Source organism: Oncorhynchus mykiss, chromosome 17 (assembly GCF_057628025.1).
Source record: "Oncorhynchus mykiss isolate SJ-2025 chromosome 17, ASM5762802v1, whole genome shotgun sequence".
In the NCBI taxonomy this organism is placed as follows: Eukaryota; Metazoa; Chordata; class Actinopteri; order Salmoniformes; family Salmonidae; genus Oncorhynchus; species Oncorhynchus mykiss.
Window position 1 is genome coordinate 41649106 of NC_143038.1, and position 24314 is coordinate 41673419.

A 24314-nucleotide genomic window follows, 5' to 3' on the forward strand; every position below is an offset into this window, starting at 1 on the left:
CGAGCGCCTGAGTGAACACTTCTCAGTTCCTGAATTGTTGGAAGCCATTAAAGCCTTACCTTCTAATAAATCTCCTGGGGAGGATGGCTTCCCTCCAGAGTTCTATAAAGAATTTAGAGCTGTTGGTCCCCTACCTTATGGAGGTACTTAAAAAAGCCAGAGAAGACAACTGCTTTCCAGAGTCCTTCTCTCAAGCAGTGATTATTGTAATCCACAAGAAAGGGAAAAACCTGCTAAAGTGCGCCTCCTATAGACCAATCTCTCTCCTTAACACAGATTGTAAACTGGTCACCAAGATGCTATCTAAGAGACTGGAGTCATGTCTTCCCCTGTTGGTCAACCCAGATCAGACTGGCTTCATAATTAATAGATTGTCCTCCAATAATCTCAGAATGTTCTTTGATATAATTCACCTTGCTAACAAAAATAAAATACCTAGTGTCGCAGTCTCCCTCGATGCTGAAAAGGCCTTTGATAGGGTTGAATGGCCATACCTCTTTCGCGTCTTGGAAAAGTTCGGTTTAGGTACCGTGTTTGTAAATTTGATAAAATCACTCTACAAATCTCCTAAAGCTAGGATTGCTACCAATGGGATTACTTCCTCCTCTTTATAGGGGGAACAGACAAGGTTGCCCAATTAGCCCCCACCTCTTTGCCCTCGCCATCGAACCGTTGGCTGAGGCTATTAGAACATGCCCTGATATACATGGCTTTGAGGTGGGCCCCCATACCCATAAATTATCACTCTTTGCGGACGACCTTATCTTATTTCTAACAAACCCAGAACACTCCCTCTCTCACTTGCAGATCCTACTACAGTGTTTATAGTTCTTTCTCTGGATATAAGGTCAATTTTGATAAAAGCGAAATCTTACCGTTGTCTGTCTTTGACCATCATACCATCAAGCACAAGTTTCCTTTTAGATGGTCGCCTATGGGCTTCACATATTTGGGTGGTGGATGGTGGATGGTAATCTGAACAACCTCTATAAACTCAATCTGGCCAGTTTGTTGCAAAAGGTGGAGGTTGACCTTTGTAAATGGATGGACTTACCTCTCAATCTACTGGGTAGAATCAATGTAATTAAAATGAATGTCCTGCCCAGATTTCTATATCTGTTTCAATCTCTCCCTATCCCTGTTCCCGCAGCATTTTTTTTTCCTCTCTCGACAAGCTGACCAGACGGTTTATCTGGCACGGCAAAACCCCTAGGGTTGGTCTGGATAAACTGACCCTTGATTACAGTCAATGGGGGCTTAAACCTCCCCAATTTTAGAATGTACTACTGGGCTGCACAGTCTAGGTTTCTGGCTAAGAGGTTTGACAATGGTCCCTCTCCCTCATGGTTGAACATTGAAAAGCTTGAGGTAAATGATGACACTGGGGCAGATTTGTTTTACAAATGGGACAGAAAATCTATAAAAACCATCACAGACAACCCTTTAATCATACATTCTGTCCTGGCATGGTGCAAACTGCATGAGCTGTTTGGACGAGGGGGATTCCTTTCCCCATAAACCCCTTTATGGAACAATAGATTGATCCCTGTGTTTTTCCAGAATAGTAACTTTAGACCATGGTCTGATAAGGGGATCACTCTTCTGGAACATTGTTACGAGGAGGGAGTTCTTATGTCTTTTGATCAGCTGAAACAGAAATACCACTTGCCTAACAGGGACTTCTTTAGCTACCTACAACTACAAAACTTTATTAGGGTGACTCTCAAGGGACAATGGAACCTACCTAAGATGTCACCTATTGAACAACTCTGCCACGCAGACCAACCACTGTTCAAGACCATTTCCTGTGTATACGATGCTCTTATGTCAGGACTAACACTGCCTGGGCTAGATAAACCCCGACTTATATGGGAAAAAGATCTGGGTATTGATCTTGATGAGGATCTATGGCGTGACCTATGCAGGGATGGTGTTACATCCACATTGAACTCCAGATACAGACTGATCCAGTTTAATTTCCCCCATCAGCTCTATATCACCCCATCTAGACTGCACAAGTTCAACCCAGATATCTCCTCCCTATGTTTTAGATGTGGCTCAGATGAAGGAACATTCCTCCATCCCACTTGGCAGTGTTCAAAACTACACGGTTTCTGGCAGGGGGTATGCGATACCATATCCTCAATTCACGGGGTTGCATTCCCTTTAGACCCGGAGGTCTGTCTACTGGGTAACTTTACTAACACCAATCTTAGGCAAAGCCATACTATAAAGCTAACAGAAATATTGCTAGCGATCGCCAAGAAATGTATTGCCTTGAAATGGAAATTGGATTCCTCCCTGCCAGTTGCAATGTGGCTATCGGAAGTTAATAGTTGTATCCCTTTGGAGAAAATCAGTTACTGCTTGAGGAATAAGTTAAAGACATTTTACAGAATTTGGCAAACTTTTATTGACTATATGGAGAATCTCCCCCCACATCTCATTGATTGAATCTATATATAATCCTCACATAATGTTTCACACGTAATGTATAATATGTAGCCTACGGCAGGTGATCCAATGTCTCGTTATTTTCTTTTTGTATGTTTGTTTATATAATTATAATTATTATTTATTTTTGTTACGCTCATCTGTTACTGTCACTTCGTCCTATCGTTGTCTAATATCTTTTCACTTTTGTTTTGAATGTTCTTAATTGGAAAATGCAAAAATAAAATATTTTTAAAATATTTTAAAAAACAAGCTGCTTACCTTTTGAAGATTCAGTCTTCCCAGCCTGGTGCAGGTCTACAATTTTGTTTCTGGTGTCCTTTGACAGCTCTTTGGTCTTGGCCATAGTGGAGTTTGGAGTGTGACTGTTTGAGGTTGTGGACAGGTGTCTTTTATACTGATAACAAGTTCAAACAGGTGCCATTAATACAGGTAACGAGTGGAGGACAGAGGAGCCTCTTAAAGAAGAAGTTACAGGTCTGTGAGAGCCAGAAATCTTGCTTGTTTGTAGGTGACCAAATACTTATTTTCCACCATAATTTGTAAATAAATTCATAAAAAAATCCTACAATGTGATTTTCTGGATTTTTTTTCTCATTTTGTCTGTCATAAAGTGTACCTATGATGAAAATTACAGGCCTCTCTCATCTTTTTAAGTGGGAGAACTTGCACAATTGGTGGCTGACTAAATACTTTTTTTTGCCCCACTGTACTTCCACCCCATTCCGAGTGATGGATGATGGAAAGGGGAAAAGTGAACAACAAACAAATAATGTGTCATTTGAACCCCTCATTTGGTTTTCCACAGAAAACACAGGCTGTTCCATTTACATGCTAACCCACCGTGCTAACATGACAGCAACACTGATTGAAGTGGAGTGTGGGAAATGTGCTGTATCGGACCAGGTCTCCACCTCACAAGATTAGACACTTATCTACCCTTCTTTTTCTTTTTTCTTTCTCTTTTTCTCTGTTCTCTCTAATTGTCCATGTATCTTAGCTTTTTTCTTCTTCTGTTACTCAAGGCATGCATTGTTTATTTCACTATTTCCAACTGAATGACAACTTTCACGGTGTGACAGTTTTCTAACCATGGCTAGTTAGCCGCTAGGTAGCTGGGCATTTTTGTCTGTTGAGGTGGTTACCACAGAGTTTCACCATAAAAAGCAAAGTATGCAGCAAGTGTTTGCGTCCTCTGGGTTAGAAAGATCAAGTTGATAATATCATAGAAAATTCTAAAGTTAATATCCTAAATTAATTAATTCGGTCCCTTTCCAACGGTGTGTCTCTCTTTGTAATTTTATTACAGCGTTTATCTCCATATTGTGGAAATATCATCTGCCAGGCCGTTAAGAGTGGTCTTGTGTAATGGCTGTCTGCTCAACACAGAGATACCTGAACTTGTTATGACATCAGAGATTTAATCAACATGGAATCTTCACATCCTGTTTAATGTAAATTAATGTCCTCCTACTTCAGATATGTCAGTTATTTGATCAGATAAGAGAACCTGGAAATAAGAGCCCTTAGATACTGCTGGATTCTTGTGGAACTTTTTTGACTGCATCTGGAGCTCCCATTCTTGCAACATCATGAAGAGTTTCAAATACGTCACAGTTCAAATATCCCTCCCCGTTTCAGAAAACGAAGGAGAGTAGGGCTGCTCAACAACAAATGTCAGGAATTCCATAATAGGGCCTACCCAGGAAAAAACACAAATGACTTACTCAGAGTAGAAACGTCAGGGTATCTGTGCTTCATCAGAATATGGAACAAAGCCTGAGGGTAAGAAGTAAATCTCAGCCTGTTTTTTTGAGTGCTCCAACTCCTGTTTGTCATGAATTAGTTTTTTGGGAAGTTTGTTCCATGTGTGTTGTAAGGATGTGTTGTACCCAGACAATGACTGTAAATCATCCATTGGGTGTTGCGGCAAAACCATCCTGATGTTACGTTTGGCATCTCATCTACCTTTGATCAAGTCCACACCCTGAGAAATGCCAGAGCAATGTTCATGTGGACGAGGGCAAAAGAATAGAACTCTGTGATGTCACTGATTAGTTTTCCTAGGAAATGTTTTCTGCCGCAGTTTGCTGTTCTGGTGGGGGATCTTAAATCTATCAGTCTGACAGAGGTGGACGTCATCCCCGTTCAGAAACCATTTACATTTTAGTAATTTAGCAGACTTTCATTTCCAGGACAACTTGCGGTAGTGCATTCGGAAAGTATTCAGACCCCTTGACTTTTTCCACATTTGGATACATTATAGCTTTATTCTACAATTGATTAAATAAATCAAAAATCCTCATCAATATACACACAAACCCCATAATGACATAGTGAAAACAGGTTTTTACACATTTTTGCAAATTTACTAAAAACAGAAATACCTTATTTAAATACAGTAAGTATTCAGACCCTTTGCTATGAGACTCGAAATTGAGCTCGGAAGCATCCTGTTTCCATTGATCATCCTTGAGATGATTCTAGAACTCGATTGGAGAGTCCAGCATTGGTAAATTCAATTGATTGGACATGATTTGGAAAGGCACACACACGTCTATATAAGGTCCCACAGTTGACAGTGCATGTCAGAGCAAAACCAAGCCGAAGGAATTGTCCGTAGAGCTCAGAGACAGGATTGTGTCGAGACACAGATCTGGGGAAGGGTACTAAAACATTTCTGCAGCATTGAATGTTTGGAACCACCACGACTCTTCCTAGAGTTGGCCGCTTGGCCAAACTGAGCAATAGGGGGAGAAGGGCCTTGGTCAGGGAGGTGACCAAGGCTCTGACAGAGATCTAGAGTTCCTCTGTGGAGATGGTTGTCCTTCTGGAAGTTTCTCCCATCTCTGTATCACTCCACCAATCAGGCCACTCCTCAGTAAAAGGCACATGAAATCCCACTTGGAGTTTGCCAAAAGGCACCTAAAGGAGGTGTGATGGTGTGGGGGTTCTTTGCTGGTGACATTATCATTGATTTATTTAGAATTCAATGCACACTTAACCAGCATGGCTACCAAAGTTTTCTGCAGCGATACGCCATCCCATCTGCTTTGCACTTAGTGGGACTATCATTTGATTTTCAACTTGACAATGACCCAACACACCTCCAGACTGTGTAAGGGCTATTTGAACGAGAAGGAGACTGATGGAGTGCTGAATCACATTACCTGGCCTCTACAATCACCCGACCTCAACCCAGTTGAGATGGTTTGGGATGAGTTGGACTGCAGAGTGAAGGAAAAGCTTCCAACAAGTGCTCAGCATATGTGGGAACTCCTTCAAGACTGTTGGAAAAGTATTCCAGGTGAAGCTGGTTGAGAGAATGCCAAGAGTGTACAAAGCTGTCATCAAGGCAAATGGTGGCTACTTTGAAGAATCTAAAATCTAAAATATATTTTGATTTGTTTAACAATTTTTTTTGTTAACCACATGGTTCCATATGTGCTATTTCATAGTTTTGAAGTCTTCACTATTATTCTACAATTTAGAAAATAGTAAAAACAAATAAAAACCCTTGAATGTGTCACGCCCTGACCATAGAGAGCCCTTGGTGTTGTAGGTCAAGGCGTGACTAGGGGGGAGTTCTAGTTTTCCTATTTCTATGTTGGTGTACTTGTATGGTTCCCAATTAGAGGCAGCTGATTATCTTTGTCTCTAATTGGGGATCATACTTAAGTTCTCCATTGTTCCCACCTGGGTTGTGGGATATTGTTTGTGCTTGTGGCACTACGTAAGTCACGTTTTGTTGCTTGTTTATGGTTTTTGTTTGAAAGTGTCACTTAAATTAAAGCTATGGAACTCAACACACGCTGCGCCTTGGTCTGACCTTTTTGACAACCGTGACAGAATGAGTAGGCGTGTCCAAACTTTGACTGGTACTGTATTTGTAATAAATTAGCCAACATGTCTAAAAACCAGTTTTTGCTTTGTCATTATGGAGTACTGTGTGTAGCTTGATGAGGGGGAAAAAACAATTTAATACGTTTTAGAATAAGGCTGTAATGTAAGAAAATGTGGAAGAATTGTACATTTTTTTTAAATATTGGTCCCCTGTAGTAATCGAACCCACAACCCTGGCGTTGCAAGCACCATTCTTTGTCAACTGAGTCATATGGGACCACTTGTGGTAAAGGCAGATCATTTACAACTTTGCCGCCTCTTTTTATTAGAGAATGACGGGATGGTGTGATACGCATTCCTGTGTCACTCTCTCTGTCCCTCTGATTCTCTGTGAAAATTCTGTTGATTTGCACTTGAGCAAGGATAAGAGTGTCTGCTAGCTAAAAAATATATATTTTTTAATCCCTTGATCATAATCTCACTCAATCTTCTCTTCCTCCCATCTCTCCATTTCTCTCTTTTTCCCTCAACCTTCCATTGCCTCACCTGTCCATCTCCATACGTCTCCACTATTTTACCCTCTCTTTATCAACTGTCCTCTCCCCCCTGTGTCTCTATCTTTCCATCTCTACCAGTAAAGCCCTTGGCACAAAAGCAGCTCTCTTCTCATTCTTCGCAATAAGAGTTAGCATTAGTCATTACCTAGTGGCTCCACAGTACGTCTTTGTTAGTGTGTGTTACAGTGAACAATACCAGCATAGAGGATAAGGCTGTTAGCTCCGGTGTCGCCATCCCCAGGTGAGGTTACCCACTGTGTTAAAGATTAGCATCTGAGTGTTTTGAGAAAGCTGTTTTATCAATGGATAGTGGTTTCTATTAACGCTTATACAAAAAAAAAGTGTCTTCAGAGTCGCAGTGACTCATCAAAGTGTTTTATGGCTGCAAATCCAGACCCTTTTAATGGCTATCTGTATCAAAATATATTGCAGAGATAGAGGTGGAGTAGAGTGGGATGGGGGAAAAACTATAAAGAATGAAGTGTTTCAACGTAATCTTAATGTTCTTATCGGTCCTGTATGAGGACATCCTTTGTATGGGCTGATGGACAGGGTGCACCCTGGGACTGGGAAAGACTGCCCCATTAAGTGTGACTCATCCTCAGATCTTATCAGAAACAACACTTAGCCTCTGTAGGGATTTCTGTTATATCACCTGGGGGCTCAATGGAGCATTTGCAGGAAACTGAATCAATGAATCACACACACACACTATTAATCAGTATCAGGAAGGTGTCATTAGACATACAGTACGCATACATCGTATGAGGGTCGTTCCACCTCAAAAAGCACAGATTTCAACACCCACCATCTCAGATTGTTCTGAAATTGTTTCTGTAGTTAGTAACATATGATTAGCATTCTTGAAACATTTTGTTTACATTTTATTTTCTGAGAAATTAAGCTAATCAATGGCATCCATTTTAATATATTGGATACAGATAATTGTTACTCCCTGACCTTAGAGGGCTTTTTATGTTTATTTTGATTTGGTCAGGGTGTGATTTGGGTGGGCATTCTATGTTCATTTTTCTATGTTTTTGCCGGGTATGGTTCTCCATCAGGGACAGCTGTCTATCGTTGTCTCTGATTGGGAACCATACTTAGGTAGCCTTTTCCCACCTGTGTTTTGTGGGTAGTTTTGTGTCTGCACCAGACAGAACTGTTTCGTTTTTGTTCCATTTTGTCTGTGTTCAGTTTAAATTATGAACACATACCACGCGGCTCTTTGGTCCACTCCTTCTTCATGCAACGACGAGCGTGACAATATTCAATAAATATAGTACCCAAGATCCTACCAATGAATAGGACATAAGGAATCCCCCCAACAATTCAAAATCCACCTACGGAATCCCCACACCCCATGCCAATCCCACCCCAACAAACAATATATAATATCAGTTCTCTGTTTTGACAAGTAGTATGAAGCTGTGGCTTGGAGTATTGCTTCGCCATACTATGTCATGTATCCCCTATGAATCTGGAGAAATGTTTTTCCCCAGCTCAGAGAAATTAGTAATTGAAGTCACTTGCATTATTTACCATAAAGTAGTGTGAATGTACCAGGTTTTGACCACTAAATGCCACTGATCTTACTATACCGCCACACTCTTTTATCCATTTTGCTGGTCTCTTATGTTTATGAAATAGATCACAACATTTCCTTTGCAACTTGGGCAGAAAACCAATAGATTTGTCTAATTATTGAAAGAACTTGTGGTCATCCTCACAATTCAAGCCAGTCTTCCATTCAAGCAAATCAGTTTGTCTTTCTTTTACGCTTTATCTGTGTCCAGGAAATGGCCCCTTGGGTGTGTTTAGTTTATAACAGAATACACCCCTGATCACATGCAAACACAGTTCACTTTCATAGCAGCCACATACAAACAGCACAATCCCTTTGCTTGTTGTAATTCCTTCTTGCATCTACGTGCTCTCCTTCTCTCTTTGCTTGTGGGCTTCAGTGCAGAACACATCAACAAATAAACCTTTCCAAGCCAAACCTTCATATCATAACCGCTACACACAGCCTACATCGTTTTCATCATATCTTACATCATAGTCAACATAGCTAATATAACTAATGGATTAGTAAACCAGCTACAATCATGTAGTACAGTGTACAGACGAGCACTTTAGAAGTTACACCGACGGTTCCTGGTGGCAATAAATTCATTAAACCAAAAGCTGTATTTAAGCTGGCGCCGAAGAGGATGGCTGATGTTTTACATGCTCCTAACCAACTGTGCTATTTTGTTAGTGTTTTTGCATCGTTATGATGCATTGTTAGGATGAAACAGTACAGGAGTGTTTTGCTAGCACAGACTGGAATATGTTCCAGGATTCATCCAATGGCATTGAGGTGTATACCACCTCAGTCATCGGCTTCATCAATAAGTGCATCAACGACGTCCCCAACCAGAAGCCATGGATTACAGGCAACATCTGCATCGAGCTAAAGGCTAGAGCTGCCGCTTTCAAGGAGCGGGACACTAATCCGGATGCTTACAAGAAATCCCGCTATGCCCTCAGACAAACCATCAAACAAGCAAGGCGTCAATACAGGATTACGATTGAATCCTACTACACCGGCACTGATGCTCGTTTGATGTGGCAGGGCTTAAACTATTACGGACTACAAAGGGAAACCCAGATGTGAGCTGCCCAGTGACGCGAGCCTACCAGATGAGCTAAATGCCTTATATGCTCGCTTCGAGGAAAGCAACACTGGTTCATGCACGAGAGCACCAGCTGTTCTGGATGACTGTGTGATAACGCTCTCGGTAACCGATGTGAGCAAGACCTCTAAACAGGTTAACATTCACAAACGGATTACCAGGACGTGTACTCAAAGCATGGTGACAACACAACAGTGGTAGGCCTGATCACCGACAATGATGATACAGCCTATAGGGAGGAGGTCAGAACTGGCAATGTGGTGTCAGGACAACAACCTCTCCCTCAATGAGAGGCGCAGGAGAGCAGAGATGAGTGAAACAACACACTTTACTCGACAGCAGAAGGTAAACAATTTACAAAGTGCAAAAAAGAACTGTGCCACAAAGCATGGGTGATAAACAGCACCCTGTACAAACCAGCCGGAACAACCCGACCTGAACAAATAACAATCACACACAAAGACATGGGGGAAACAGAGGGTTAAATACATGACCAGTAATTGGGAAATGAAAACCAGGTGTGTGGGAAAACGAGACAAAACAAATGGAATATGACTAATGGATCAGCAATGGCTAGAAGACCGGTGACGTCGACCGCCGAACACCACCTGAACAAGGTGAGGCATCGACTTCGGCCGAAGTCAGTTTGATAGCCGTAGTCAGCTAGCTAACTTAGCAGCCATCTCTGTTTGAGTAGGCTAAACTAGCTAGCTAGCTAATTAAGTACAAGTGAAAAAATACTATGAAATATAGCTAGCTCTCTCTTTTCTCTCTCCCTCTCTCTTGATTCTCCTTCATTTTTTAAGAAATGTAATCTCACTGTCTACTGCATTTATTTTCAGCAAACTTAACATGTGTAAATATTTCTATGACCATAGCAAGATACAACAGCTGAGACATAAACTGAACAAGTTCCACAGAAATGTGACTTACAGAAATGGAATAATGGTCCTTGAACAAAGGGGGGGTCAAAATCAAAAGTAACAGTCAGTATCTGGTGTGGCTGCCAGCTACATTAAGTACTGCAGTGCATCCTCCTCATGGACTGCACTAGATTTGCCAGTTATTGCTGTGAGATGTTACCCCACTCTTCCACCAAGGCACCTGCAAGTTCCTGGACATTTCTGGGGGAATGGCCCTAGCCCTCACCATCCGATCCAACAGGTCCCAGACGTGCTCAATGGGATTGAGATCCGGGTTCTTCGCTGGCCATGGCAGAACACTGACATTCCTGTCTTGCAGGAAATCACGCATAGAACGAGCAGTATGCCTGGTGGCATTGTCATGCTGGAGAGTCGTCAGGATGAGCCTGCAGGAAGGGTACCACGTGAGAGAGGAGGATGTCTTCCCTGTAACGCACAGCTCAGTCCGATGATGCTGTGACACACCGCTCCAGATATGACAGACCCTCCACCTCCAAATCGATCCCGCTCCAGAGTACATGCCTCGGTGTAACGCTCATTCCTTCGACAATAAATGCCAATCCGACCATCACCCCTGGTGAGACAAAACCGCGATTCATCAGTGAAGAGCACTTTCGTCCTGTCGCCGGTGATGTCCGGTGAGGACCTGCCTTAGAACAGGCCTACAACCCCTCAGTCCAGCCTCTCACAGCCTATTGCGGACAGTCTGAGCACTGATGGAGGGATTGTGCGTTCCTTGTGTAATTCGGGCAGTTGTTGTTGCCATCCAGTACCTGTCCCGTAGGTGTGATGCTCGGATGTACCGATCCTGTGCAGGTGTCGTTACACATGGTCTGCCACTGCGAGGATGATCAGCTGTCCGTCCTGCCTCCCTGTAGCGTTGTCTTAGTTGTCTCACAGTATGGACATTGCAATTTATTGCCCTGGCCACATCTGCAGTCCTCATGCCTCCTTGCAGTATGCCTAAGGCACGTTCAGGAGCAGGGACCCTGGGCATCTTTCTTTTGGTGTTTTTCAGAGTCAGTAGAAAGTCCTCTTTAGTGTCCAAAGTTTTCATAACTGTGACCTTAATTGCCTGTAAGCTGTTAGTGTCTTAACCTTTCTGATCTCCCCATCCCGGATCCGGGATCGTGAATACAGACTCAAGCTCATTACCATAACGCAACGTTAACTATTCATGAAAATCGCAAATGAAATGAAATAAATATGCTAGCTCTCAAGCTTAGCCTTTTGTTAACAACACTGTCATCTCAGATTTTCAAAATATGCTTCTCAACCATTGCAAAACAAGCATTTGTGTAACAGTATTGATGGCTAACGTAGCATTTAGCGTAGCATTTAGCATTAGCATTCAGCTGGCAACATTTACACAAAAAAACAGAAAAGCATTCAAATAAAATAATTTACCTTTGAAGAACTTCAGATGTTTTCAATGAGGAGACTCTCAGATAGCAAATGTTCAGTTTTTCCTGAAAGATTATTTGTTTAGGACAAATCGCTCCGTTTTCTGCGTCAAGTCTAGCTATGAAAAAACCCCTGTATCCAGGATTGTGTAAATCTATCAGCAAGCTCATTAGCATAACACAACGTTAACTATTCATGAAAATCGCAAATGAAATGAAATAAATATGCCATCTCTCAAGCTTAGCCTTTTGTAAACAACACTGTCATCTCAGATTTTCAAAATATGCTTCTCAGCCATAGGAAAACAATCATTTGTGTAAAAGTAGCTAGCTAGCGTAGCATTTAGCATTAGCGTTAGCATCCAGCACGCAACATTTCAACATAAACATAAAAGCCTTCAAATAAAATCATTTACCTTTGAAGAACTTCAGATGTTTTCAATGAGGAGACTCTCAGTTAGATAGCAGATGCTCCGTTTTTCCAAAAAGATTATTTGTGTATTAGAAATAGCTCCGTTTTGTACATCACATTTGGCTACCAAAAAAACCCGAAAATTCAGTCCTCAAAACGCGAACTTTTTTCCAAATTAACTCCATAATATCGACTGAAAACATGGCAAACGTTGTTTAGAATCAATCCTCAAGGTGTTTTTCACATATCTCTTCGATGATATATCGTTCGTGGAAGCATGGTTTCCCTTCTCAATCAAATGGAAAAATACTTGCACATGGCTTTACGCACCAGTTTCGACGCAGGACACCAGGCACTTGGAAAATGTAGTCTCTTATGGTCAATCTTCCAATGATATGCCTACAAATACATCACAATGCTGCCGACATCTTGGGGAAACGGCAGAAGGTCTAAGCTTATTCCTGTCGCATTCACAGCCATATAAGGAGACATTAGAAAACAGAGCTTCAGAAATTCTGCTCATTTCCTGTTTAACGTATCATCTTGGTTTCGCCTGTAGAATGAGTTCTTGGGCACTTACAGACAAAATCTTTGCAGATTCTGAAACTTCAGAGTGTTTTCTTTCCAAAACTGTCAAGCCTCTCACAGCCTATTGCGGACAGTCTGAGCACTGATGGAGGGATTGTGCGTTCCTTGTGTAATTCGGGCAGTTGTTGTTGCCATCCAGTACCTGTCCCGTAGGTGTGATGCTCGGATGTACCGATCCTGTGCAGGTGTTGTTACACATGGTCTGCCACTGCGAGGATGATCAGCTGTCCGTCCTGCCTCCCTGTAGCGTTGTCTTAGTTGTCTCACAGTATGGACATTGCAATTTATTGCCCTGGCCACATCTGCAGTCCTCATGCCTCCTTGCAGTATGCCTAAGGCACGTTCAGGAGCAGGGACCCTGGGCATCTTTCTTTTGGTGTTTTTCAGAGTCAGTAGAAAGTCCTCTTTAGTGTCCAAAGTTTTCATAACTGTGACCTTAATTGCCTGTAAGCTGTTAGTGTCTTAACCTTTCTGATCTCCCCATCCCGGATCCGGGATCGTGAATACAGACTCAAGCTCATTACCATAACGCAACGTTAACTATTCATGAAAATCGCAAATGAAATGAAATAAATATGCTAGCTCTCAAGCTTAGCCTTTTGTTAACAACACTGTCATCTCAGATTTTCAAAATATGCTTCTCAACCATTGCAAAACAAGCATTTGTGTAACAGTATTGATGGCTAACGTAGCATTTAGCGTAGCATTTAGCATTAGCATTCAGCTGGCAACATTTACACAAAAAAACAGAAAAGCATTCAAATAAAATAATTTACCTTTGAAGAACTTCAGATGTTTTCAATGAGGAGACTCTCAGATAGCAAATGTTCAGTTTTTCCTGAAAGATTATTTGTTTAGGACAAATCGCTCCGTTTTCTGCGTCACGTCTAGCTATGAAAAAACCCCTGTATCCAGGATTGTGTAAATCTATCAGCAAGCTCATTAGCATAACACAACGTTAACTATTCATGAAAATCGCAAATGAAATGAAATAAATATGCCATCTCTCAAGCTTAGCCTTTTGTAAACAACACTGTCATCTCAGATTTTCAAAATATGCTTCTCAGCCATAGGAAAACAATCATTTGTGTAAAAGTAGCTAGCTAGCGTAGCATTTAGCGTTAGCATTAGTGTTAGCATCCAGCACGCAACATTTCAACATAAACATAAAAGCCTTCAAATAAAATCATTTACCTTTGAAGAACTTCAGATGTTTTCAATGAGGAGACTCTCAGTTAGATAGCAGATGCTCCGTTTTTCCAAAAAGATTATTTGTGTATTAGAAATAGCTCCGTTTTGTACATCACATTTGGCTACCAAAAAAACCCGAAAATTCAGTCCTCAAAACGCGAACTTTTTTCCAAATTAACTCCATAATATCGACTGAAAACATGGCAAACGTTGTTTAGAATCAATCCTCAAGGTGTTTTTCACATATCTCTTCGATGATATATCGTTCGTGGAAGTATGGTTTCCCCTCTCAATCAAATGGAAAAATACTTGCACATGGCTTTACGCACCAGTTTCGACGAAGGACACCAGGCACTTGGAAAATGTAGTCTCTTATGGTCAATCTTCCAATGATATGCCTACAAATACATCACAATGCTGCCGACATCTTGGGGAAACGGCAGAAGGTCTAAGCTTATTCCTGTCGCATTCACAGCCATATAAGGAGACATTAGAAAACAGAGCTTCAGAAATTCTGCTCATTTCCTGTTTAACGTATCATCTTGGTTTCGCCTGTAGAATGAGTTCTTGGGCACTTACAGACAAAATCTTTGCAGATTCTGAAACTTCAGAGTGTTTTCTTTCCAAAACTGTCAAGAATATTCATAGTCGAGCATCTTTTCGTGACAAAATATCGCGCTTAAAACGGGAACGTTTTTTATCCAAAAATGAAATAGCGCCCCTAGAGATGCAACTGGTTAACGACCGTTCCACAGGTGCATGTTCATTAATTGTTTATGGTTCATTGAACAAGCATGGGAAACAGTGTTTAAACTCTTTACAATGAACATCTGTGAAGTTTTTGGGATTTTTACGAATTACCTTTGAAAGACAGGGTCCTGGGTTCTTTTTTTGCTGAGTTTAGTTGTTCAAAACTGTTCAACTATTGTCTTTATCTCTTTGAGTCAACTACCCACAACATTTTATGCACTGTAGTGCTAGCTAGCTGTAGCTTATGCTTTCAGTACTATAATAATTATCTGATCCTTTGATTGGGTGGACAAAATGTCAGTTCGAGAGCTCTGATTTGTATTGAAGTCAATGCATCCAGAGGAGGACGGAAACAAGCTGTCCTCCGGCTACACCATGGTGCTACCCTACAGAGTGCTGTTGAGGCTACTGTAGACCTTCATTGCAAAACAGTGTGTTTTAATCAATTATTTGGTGACGTGAATATATTTAGTATAGTTTTATCAAAACATAGCTTTTTTAATGTTTCACTATTTTTATTTTTTATGAAATTCCCTGAGGAGGATGGTCCTCCCCTTCCTTCTCTGAGGAGCCTCCACTGGTTGTTGGGCTGGGTTTGGCATGGGTGTATGGAGGGTCCGTGGCTGGCTTTTTACCATTTTCCAGGGTTCCTCTTGTTTTACTCATTGGTAGGAAAAAGTTTGGTCCACATCAGCTCTTGGGTACGATATTTATTTAATATTATCTGAATCCTATCAATTAAAATGCCCATTTTGGGTGCAATCAATTAGCTTAATTTCCCAGAGATAAAATGAATGCCAGTCTTACCATCTCAGATTGTTCTGAAATTGTTTCTGTAGTTAGAAATAGTTGAGTGTCATGGCTTGCTGAAATGACGATTCATGAGTAAAATGAGACCTCCTTGACTTTGTATTGACGTGTTATATTAATTTCACAGAATTATCCCAAAAACAGACACCCTGGCTGGAGCAGGGGTTCCATAGCCTATCATGCAGGTGAGTGTCCTGAGTCATGTAGCGTGTATTTGTCTGTCCTTCTGCAAGTGTTCCTGCATGATGGCTTGGTTGGTTGTTTGTTTGAATGCGTCTGTCTCTGTACCTGCTTGCCATACACTAAACATGTGACTACTGTAGTTTAGCATGATTCTAATTATTGGTCTGACAGACTCCTGCCTTGAGACATGTGCACATAAGTCAAACTGTCATACAAATATCCCATAAACCAAATTGTGACACAAATCTCCCATTGATGTCAATGTATGTCGTCTCTAAAGCTATCTTATCCTGGTTTATCTCAAGTTAGAATTCGGCCCACAGTGCCATAGTAGTAGGAAATCTTTCAGTTTATAGGGAGGAAGCAGTCAACCTCATACTGTATAGAACAGAATGTATCCTTCCCAAACTGTATGAAAGGCCTGTGTGGTGTATCCCTTGGCTAACCTATAGAGGGAGGCGGAAAGACAAAGAGACAAAATATATCCTACAGTACATAGTGCACTACTTTTGACCAGAGCCCTATGAAGGGAATAAGGTGCCATGTGTGGCTCAGCCAGAGACTGAGAGAGAAGCTGAGAGAGGAGTTGTTCAGCATGTATGGTAGGATACCCCGATCAGTGTGTTTCTCTTATGATAAGCCTGTGTGTTTATCACTGCTTCTCTGCCAAAGTGGTGATTAGGTGAAACCCCACCTAGTGATCTCTTCATGTTTCATGTGTTCCATGTCATTGTTTCCATGGGGATACGCCCTTTCTCTTCCTATAATCCACCCTAAGGATGAGACACATTCCCCCTGACCTCTGGTTGATAGTCATCCATTCCACTGGCCAGGGAGGTTGAGATGAGGACAAGTGGAGTTTAAGTACATGTTTTGAGGCCAGGCACACCACCCTAATAAGTCATTTTTTTCTCTTAATCATATCACAATCAACTTTTACCAGTTGAATGTACACACAAATATAATACTTTTTTGTATTAAAATTGTTCTGAAATATTGTATAAAATATGCAAATACGGTCATATCTCATTAATAATGCACATACTGTATTTGCATACACCACAAATACGTGTTTCAAATAATGTTTCTCGACACTGGATGAAGTCAGCCTTAAATATTTGGGTATAAATTTGGTTAAGAAACTCCATGACCGGACTTACTCAGAAAAGATTATGGATAAATACTTTTAAAATCTTTATCTGTAAAATACTTTTTTGGCACATTCTACAAGAACAATTGCTCTATAATCTTTGGAGAACAACATATCAACAATTCCCTTTGAATAATTATGGAGAACATATCTAAGGATAACACACAAACTTTTGTCAATGTGTAAATGCTTCTGAAGTTTTTGTTGGCATGTGGGAAGAGTGATTTTCGGGAAATGGCAGTTAAAGACAAGTACACTGAATTTAGCCTACCAATCATCAAACATCTGTTTTGACCCAAAACCATATTTTCAAAGTAAGTTACTAAATATAGTCCAGTTTGTAACATTCTCTATTAAATGGGCTTTACAATTATGTGTGAAATTATGGATGTGTTATACTGATTATACAAAATATTAAAAACACCAACTCTTTCAATGACACAGACTGACCAGGTGAATCCAGCTGAAAGCTATGATCCCTTATTGATTTCACTTGTGAAATCCATTTCAATCAGAAATGGAGATAATTAAAGAAGGATTTTGAAGCCTTGAGACATGGATTGTGTATATGTGCCATTCAGGGTCAATAGGCAAGACAAAATATTTAACGGGGTATGGTAGTAGGTGCCAGGCATACCGGTTTGTGTCAAGAACTGCAACGCTGCTGGGTTTTTCACACTTAACAGTTTCTCATGTGTATCAAGAATGGTCCAAGATCCAAAGGACATCCAGCCAACTTGACACAACTGTGGGAAGCATTGGAGTCAACATGGGCCGACATCCCTGTGGAACGCTTTCGACACCTTGTAGAGTCCATGCCCCAACCAACGAATTGAGGCTGTTCTGAGAGCAAAAGGTGTTCCCAATGTAACAGTACAAGTTTAGACCGCCCCTCGCCCATACCCGGGCGCGAACCAGGGACCTTCTGCACACATCAACAGTCACCCTCGAAGCATCGTTACCCATCGCTCCACAAAAGCCGCGGCCCTTGCAGAGCAAGGGGAACTACTACTTCAAGGTCTCAGAGCAAGTGACGTCACTGATTGAAACGCTATTTAGCGCCCACGCTAACTAAGCTAGCCGTTTCACATCCGTTACACTCACCCCCCTTTTGACCTTCCTCCTTTTTCCGCAGCAACCAGTAATCCGGGTCAACAGCATCAATGTAACAGTACAAATTTAAACCGTCCCCTCGCCCATATCCGGGCGCGCACACATCAACAACTGACACCTACGAAGCGTCGTTACCCATCGCGCCACAAAAGCCGCGGCCCTTGCAGAGCAAGGGGAACTACTACTTCAAGGTCTCAGAGCAAGTGACGTCACTGATTGAAACGCTATTTAGCGCCCACGCTAACTAAGCTAGCCGTTTCACATCCGTTACACTAACGTTTGGTATACTCAGTGTATGTCCATTTAAAAGTGGTTAAAATTCATGAACACAGGAGTCTCACTCATTGTCAAGTTCTGGGTTGGACTCACTTCCTTGTCAATGCAGGTGATTCATAGAAATAGGACTTTTCTTTTTGCCCTGAACTGACTGAATTGGCATGGAAATGCAGAATGACGGCTCACTCACACACATGCTCTCTCATTCACACACACACGCTCACCCTTTGCTCATAGATCTCTCATTCCTTCCTCTCTCTCAGATGATGGGAAGCTTTTCCAGGGTAGTGGGGTGGGAGACGCCTTTGGCCCTCGCTGTTTTGAGGGGGACGTCATGGGCTGTGGCATCATGTTCCCGCGGGACTACATCCTGGACAGTGGAGGTGAGTTGAACAATAGGCTGCTGCCATCTTATACCGTAAAAACTCCACACTCACATTTGCTGCTTTCTTTTATTCTCCAAAGACATTGTTTTTTTTCATGGTTGTCTGTCTCCTAAGTTGTGTCTCCTCATCTCCAAGTCTATCAATCTGTCTGTGTCTGTCTGACCATATCGGTGTGGTTCCCTCAGATGACAGTGACGACGGGGACTTGGAGGTCTGGCCCAAGCAGCGGCGTGTCCAGAACGAACTCTACATGAACGATGAAGACGAGGAGGAGGATGGGGAAGAGCAGGAGGGGAGTAAAGTCATGGTGAGAGACGTATATTTTGTCTACATTAGCAAACCTTCAAACAGGGCCAGGTCATTAGCTCAGTGGGAAGCAGGGGAGAGGAGTTATGACAAATTAGTTATGGGGTTTTAATGTGATACTTGGTTTGATATGGGAGTTGTCAAACAGTAGGCACTGAAGTGGAAATTGGCGATTTGTGTTGCACTCCTCAATTGATTGAAATGTAGCCCGACCCTGGTGTGAATATTAACTCACTGTCGCCCCCTTGTGTTGTGCCAGGTGTTCTTCACTAGGAATGGGAAGGTGGTGGGCCGTAGGGAGGTGGCAGTGCCAGCAGGAGGGTTCTACCCTACCATCGGCATGATGAGCACCGGGGAGAAAATCAGGGTTGACCTGCACCCCCTCAGCGGCTGAGAGAGGGTAGCGACATGATGATGATCGACCAATCCCAAGTCTGCTGTAGGGGAGTGTTTGGAGTTATCACTCCAGTGCAGTATCCCTTCGCTTCACATCACTCCTGGATCCAGCATGTTGCCTGGGATGTCCTACCTCGGTTTAGTTTACTCTGGTTGACTCCTAACATAAAATGAAACTCATGCTACTATATGGTAGGAAGATGGATATTATAATATAATACTGCATGGGTGCCTCAAGAAAGTGCTTACTGTTATCATGGCAATAGAACATATTATAAATGGTTCAAAGGGAGATAATTGGACCAATCCCAGGTCTTTAAGCAGCAATCAGTCAAATCTTATTATCTTAACTCTATTTTGAGATTATTAGAGGAATTCATTCAAAATGCTGTAGCATAAAATCCGCAGCCAAGAAATGCAACTCTCAGGTATGCCAAAATCCAAATGACTGTAACGACTATGACGCTGTGTTATGTTTATTTTTTTCTAAGACTCATGATGCCATATCCTTTTATCAAAAGCACTTTATTCTAGATATAGTGGATTATGATGCACTACTTTTTGTTTGGCATTTCTCTGTTCTTTCGCTTTTGGGTTATTTTATTGACTAATGACAGGTTAAATGAAATACTTGATCAACAACATTTTGTATTTGTTTTGATTCATCATCTGTAATAACAGAACTGTACTCAAGAAAGCAATATGCTAAATGATTGCAAAAGGGAAGACCATGCACTGTTCTCACAACTGTTCCTTAGAGTACCATTTCATTTCGTATTAATCACCAATTAGGTTCATTTAATCTTACAGATCATAGATATGAATGCGTCACCTAGAAATTGTGCAATTGAATGCAATGTTTAAATACCTAACTAAAGATGAGAATCTATTTCTATACAACGGCCCGCTTTGTGTGATTTTTATAACATGTAATTTGGCTAATTGAGCCTCAAGAAAGTTTGAATCGGGATTGAATCGGGACTGTTAGATCCTTACTGTGATTATGTTTGACTATTTCAATTGAAAACAAACAAATATGTCGCTTCTAAGCAAAGAGCAATTTCTCAAGCAAGAATTTTGCTAGGACTGTCGGAGTGGTCAGGGTAAAACTGAAAACTAGCTGTTATTGGTAGAAAGGTTTGGAACTCTATCTTATTGGTCTATTAACTAATTTACCGCCCGATGATGTCCCCAGGCAGGCCAAAACTCCATCCCACCAAAACGTCAAGCAGTCTTTTCAAACAGCTCTTACACTGAAAGAGCATTATCATTTTCACAATATTATTTCAAAAGTTTGGACTGGTACTGTTTGGGTTTTTCTTTATTTTTTAAAACTATTTTCAACATTGTAGAATAATAGTTAAGACATCAAAACTATGAGAACACACATGGAATCATGTAGTAACTGAAAAAGTGTTAAATCAAAATATATTTTATATTTGAGATACTTCAAAGTAGCCACCCTTTGCATGGTTGACAGCTTTGCACACTCTTGGCATTCTCTCAACCAGCTTCATGAGGTAGTCACCTTGAATGCATTTCAATTAACAGGTGTGCCTTGATGAAGTTGTTTCAGCCAATCAGTTGTGTTGTGACAAGGTAGGGGTGGTATACAGAAGATGGCCCTATTTGGTAAAAGACCAAGTCCATATTATGGCAAGAACAGCTCAAATAAGCAGAGAAATGACAGTCCAATACTTTAAGACACAAAGGTCAGTCAATCTGGAAAATGTCAAGAACCTTGAATGTTTATTCAAGTGCTATCATGAGGACCGCCACAGGAAAGGAAGACCCAGAGTTACCGCTGCTGCAGAGGATAAGTTCATTAGTTACCAGCCTCAGAAATTGCAGCTCAAATAAATGCTTTACAGAGTTCAAGTAAACAGACACATTTCAACTGTTCAGAGGAGACTGCATGAAATCAGGCCTTCATGGTCGAATTGCTGCAAAGAAACCACGAAAAGGACACCAATAAGAAGAGACTTGCTTGGGCCAAGAAACACGAGGACATTAGACCGGTGGAAATCTGTCCTTTGGTCTGACGAGTCCAGATTTTTGGTTCCAACCGCCATGTCTGTGACACAAAGTAGGTGAACGGATGATCTCCGCATGTGTGGTTCCCAGTTTGAAGCATGGAGGTGGTGGTGCTTTGCTGGTGACGCCGTCTAGCGCAGTGATACGCCATCCCAGCTGGTTTGCGCTTACTGGGACTATCATATGTTTTTCAACAGGACAATGACCCAACACACCTCCTGGCTGTGTAAGGGCAATTTGACCAAGGACAGTGATGCATCAGATGACCTGGCCGCCACAATGACCCGAACTCAACCCAATTGAGATGGTTTGGGATGAGTTGGACAGCAGAGTGAAGGAAAAGCAGCCAACAAGTGCTCAGCATACATGGGAACTCCTTCAAGACTGTTGGTGGAGCTGGTTGAGAGAATGCAAAGAGTGTGCAAATCTCGCGTCAAGGCAAAGAGTGGCTACTTTGAAGAATATAAAATATATTTAGATTTGTTTTTTGATGTCTTCACTGTTATTCTACAATATAGATAGTCAAAATTAAAAATGTAAAAAAAACTCTTGAATGAGGGGTGTCCAAACTTTTGATTGGTAATGTATATAAAAAAAAAACAGGAAAATCAAGTTGACAACTGCACTGGGCCTTTAAAAAGCTGCACCGTCTACAAGGTATATCGGATTGAATCCCAGCCTTAGGTCATGTACTGAAACAAGACAACAGATGTATGATAGACCATTTATTTCAAACATACTTTGATTTAAAATTCCAAGATACGAAAAAGGTTTGGTCCTCCTTAAAGTAAGGTATAAAACATAATGTAAGTTTAACAATTGTGCATTTATCCAATTTTCAAAATTCATTATAAAACATGCACTGTGTCAAAAGGACAACTAAAAACATAAATCCAGAAAGGTAAAGGACCCAAAGACTCAAAGTACACTGTTGGTTTACTCGGCCAAGATCAATTTACCACATTCTATCACAAGCCTTTTTTGATTCTCAAGTATTATCAAAGAGATGAAGCGACTGCTTGTGATCATTTTAGAACGTCTCTTCTCCATCTGGCAGTGGTATGGACTAGTCCACTTAAGTACCTGTGAAGCAAAGGCTATATAAGCATCTGATTTGCAAATACAAACATGTATATTTATTTGACAGGCTTTCCTGTCAAAGGTCCTTAGTCTTTCTTCATCAACAAAAAAAATTAAATGTTGACAAATGATCATTTCCAGTTTAGAGAATGATATGGCCGATGTAACCTTTCCTAGATTATATAAAAGATGTCATATATATATCGTAACTGTACTTACTTCCAGTTTTAAAAAAGACAGACCAGCCTGAACCAGTGTAAAAAAAAAATGGCTACAATCTACCGCTCCCTTCTATCAGGCTCCCTCAGAAAACAAAAGAATCAGGCTATTTGGTTTTATGTAGTGTAGTAAGACTGATTTATTGCTAACTTTCCTATTGTGAATGAAACAAACAAACAAATCAAAATGATCACAGATTGCACCCAAGCAGAGAAAAATTCAACAAGTGGGTCCCCATGTTTTTATCCCTGCACTTTTAAAAACTCCCTGGGTTATATATGGTGGACGGGGAGTACTGGGGACAGAATGCGTTGGTGTGTATCCAGTCTAAATCCAGCCAGATTCAGAGTGGAGTGTCTGTTCAGACATCATCTTCCTCCTCCTCTTCCTCATAGTAGCGGTTCCTCTTGATCATCTCCTCTACGGTGAGCTGCTCCCCCTCGCCCCCCTCCTCCTCGCCCTCCCAGAAGCCCACGTCCTGGGAGCTGCGGTTGTGTTTGGGCTGCGGGGACGGAGAGGGAGATGCTGAGATATCCGGAGAGGCACTTTGGCATTTCAGAGAAGCCCCTTCTATTTCCTTTCCTCTCTCCATCGGCTCTTCTCTCTCCTCCTGTGCCGCCGGCAGACTCTCTACCTCCTCCTCGGAGCTGGTCTCTCCATTCACCACACTGCCGCTGGGCGGGGCGGGCTTGCACTCTTTTTTGTCCTCCTGCCTTACTTCTCGCTCCCTCTGGGGTTTGGGTTCTGGTTCCTTAGGCATGGAGTGGCTGTCCTCCAGTGACCCCCTCCTATCCAGCAGGGATTTGAGGGGCCGGCGGGGCTCCCGTGGCCCGAGGGCATTGGTGGTGAGGCTGGGGGCCACCGAGAAAGGCCGACTTCGCTCCTTCAGAGACGAGCTCCTCCTCAGGCTCTTCAGCTCGGACCGGTCGTGGCTCAGGGTGGACGATGACGCCTCGCCCTCTGGGGGCCACTTGGCTCTCCAGGGCCGGCTCACACCACTACCAGCCTCCAGAATTTGAGAGGTACCAGCATCGCTGTCAGCAGGAGGGGGCCAGGCAACCCTCAGCTTGCGGGCCTCTGGGACTTTCTCTGCGCTGGAGAGTTTCTCAGTGGAGGTGGTGTGGCTGCGTGTCTCCAGAGAGGCAGTCAGGTCTGTCACCTTGGCCAGGGGAGACTCCTCCACTGTGGGGCAGGGCTGCTTGTCTGACGAGGCTGGACGGGACACCACCGCCACTCTTTCTGCCTGCTCCTTTGGCTTCTTCTCCACCTCCCGGTCTACTCCCTCTTCCTCCTCCTCCTCTCCCTCGGCACGGGGTGTCCACAGTTCCTTGTGGGGCCGGTGGCCGAAGCCTTCGTCGTAGTTGCCTTTGGCCTTGAACAGCTGGCTGAAGTGGGGCTTGCAGTAGACATTGCCGTGCAGAGAGGCGTAGTTTCCCAGACTGAACAGCAGAGGGCAGCAAAGAACCAGACAAATATACTTTAGATACATGCAGACAAGACACCGGTTACTGAAAGCAGTACTGGATTTACTTTACTTTTGAATGTACATTTGTATGAAATGT

At 42.1% G+C, this 24314-nt stretch overlaps 2 protein-coding genes across 11 annotated transcripts in view; one reads left to right on the forward strand and one right to left on the reverse strand.

Annotated features, from left to right (window-relative positions):
* The window catches only part of LOC110494218 (SPRY domain-containing protein 3), a 59453-nt gene extending 39134 nt beyond the window's left edge, over positions 1-20319 (forward strand). For both annotated transcript variants that reach the window (XM_021569059.3, XM_090205601.1), the window contains exons 8-11: positions 15737-15794; positions 18595-18714; positions 18903-19024; positions 19283-20319. In XM_021569059.3, the coding sequence (XP_021424734.1) occupies positions 15737-15794; positions 18595-18714; positions 18903-19024; positions 19283-19417 (435 nt within the window). In that variant the 3' untranslated portion in view covers positions 19418-20319. The remainder of the gene's footprint in view (positions 1-15736; positions 15795-18594; positions 18715-18902; positions 19025-19282) is intronic.
* Positions 20320-22166: 1847 nt separating this feature from the next.
* LOC110494219 (LIM domain and actin-binding protein 1) overlaps positions 22167-24314 on the reverse strand; it is a 29594-nt gene continuing 27446 nt past the window's right edge. For all 9 annotated transcript variants that reach the window (XM_036950270.2, XM_036950268.2, XM_021569064.3 and 6 more), the window contains one exon: positions 22167-24191. In XM_036950270.2, the coding sequence (XP_036806165.1) occupies positions 23114-24191 (1078 nt within the window). In that variant the 3' untranslated portion in view covers positions 22167-23113. The remainder of the gene's footprint in view (positions 24192-24314) is intronic.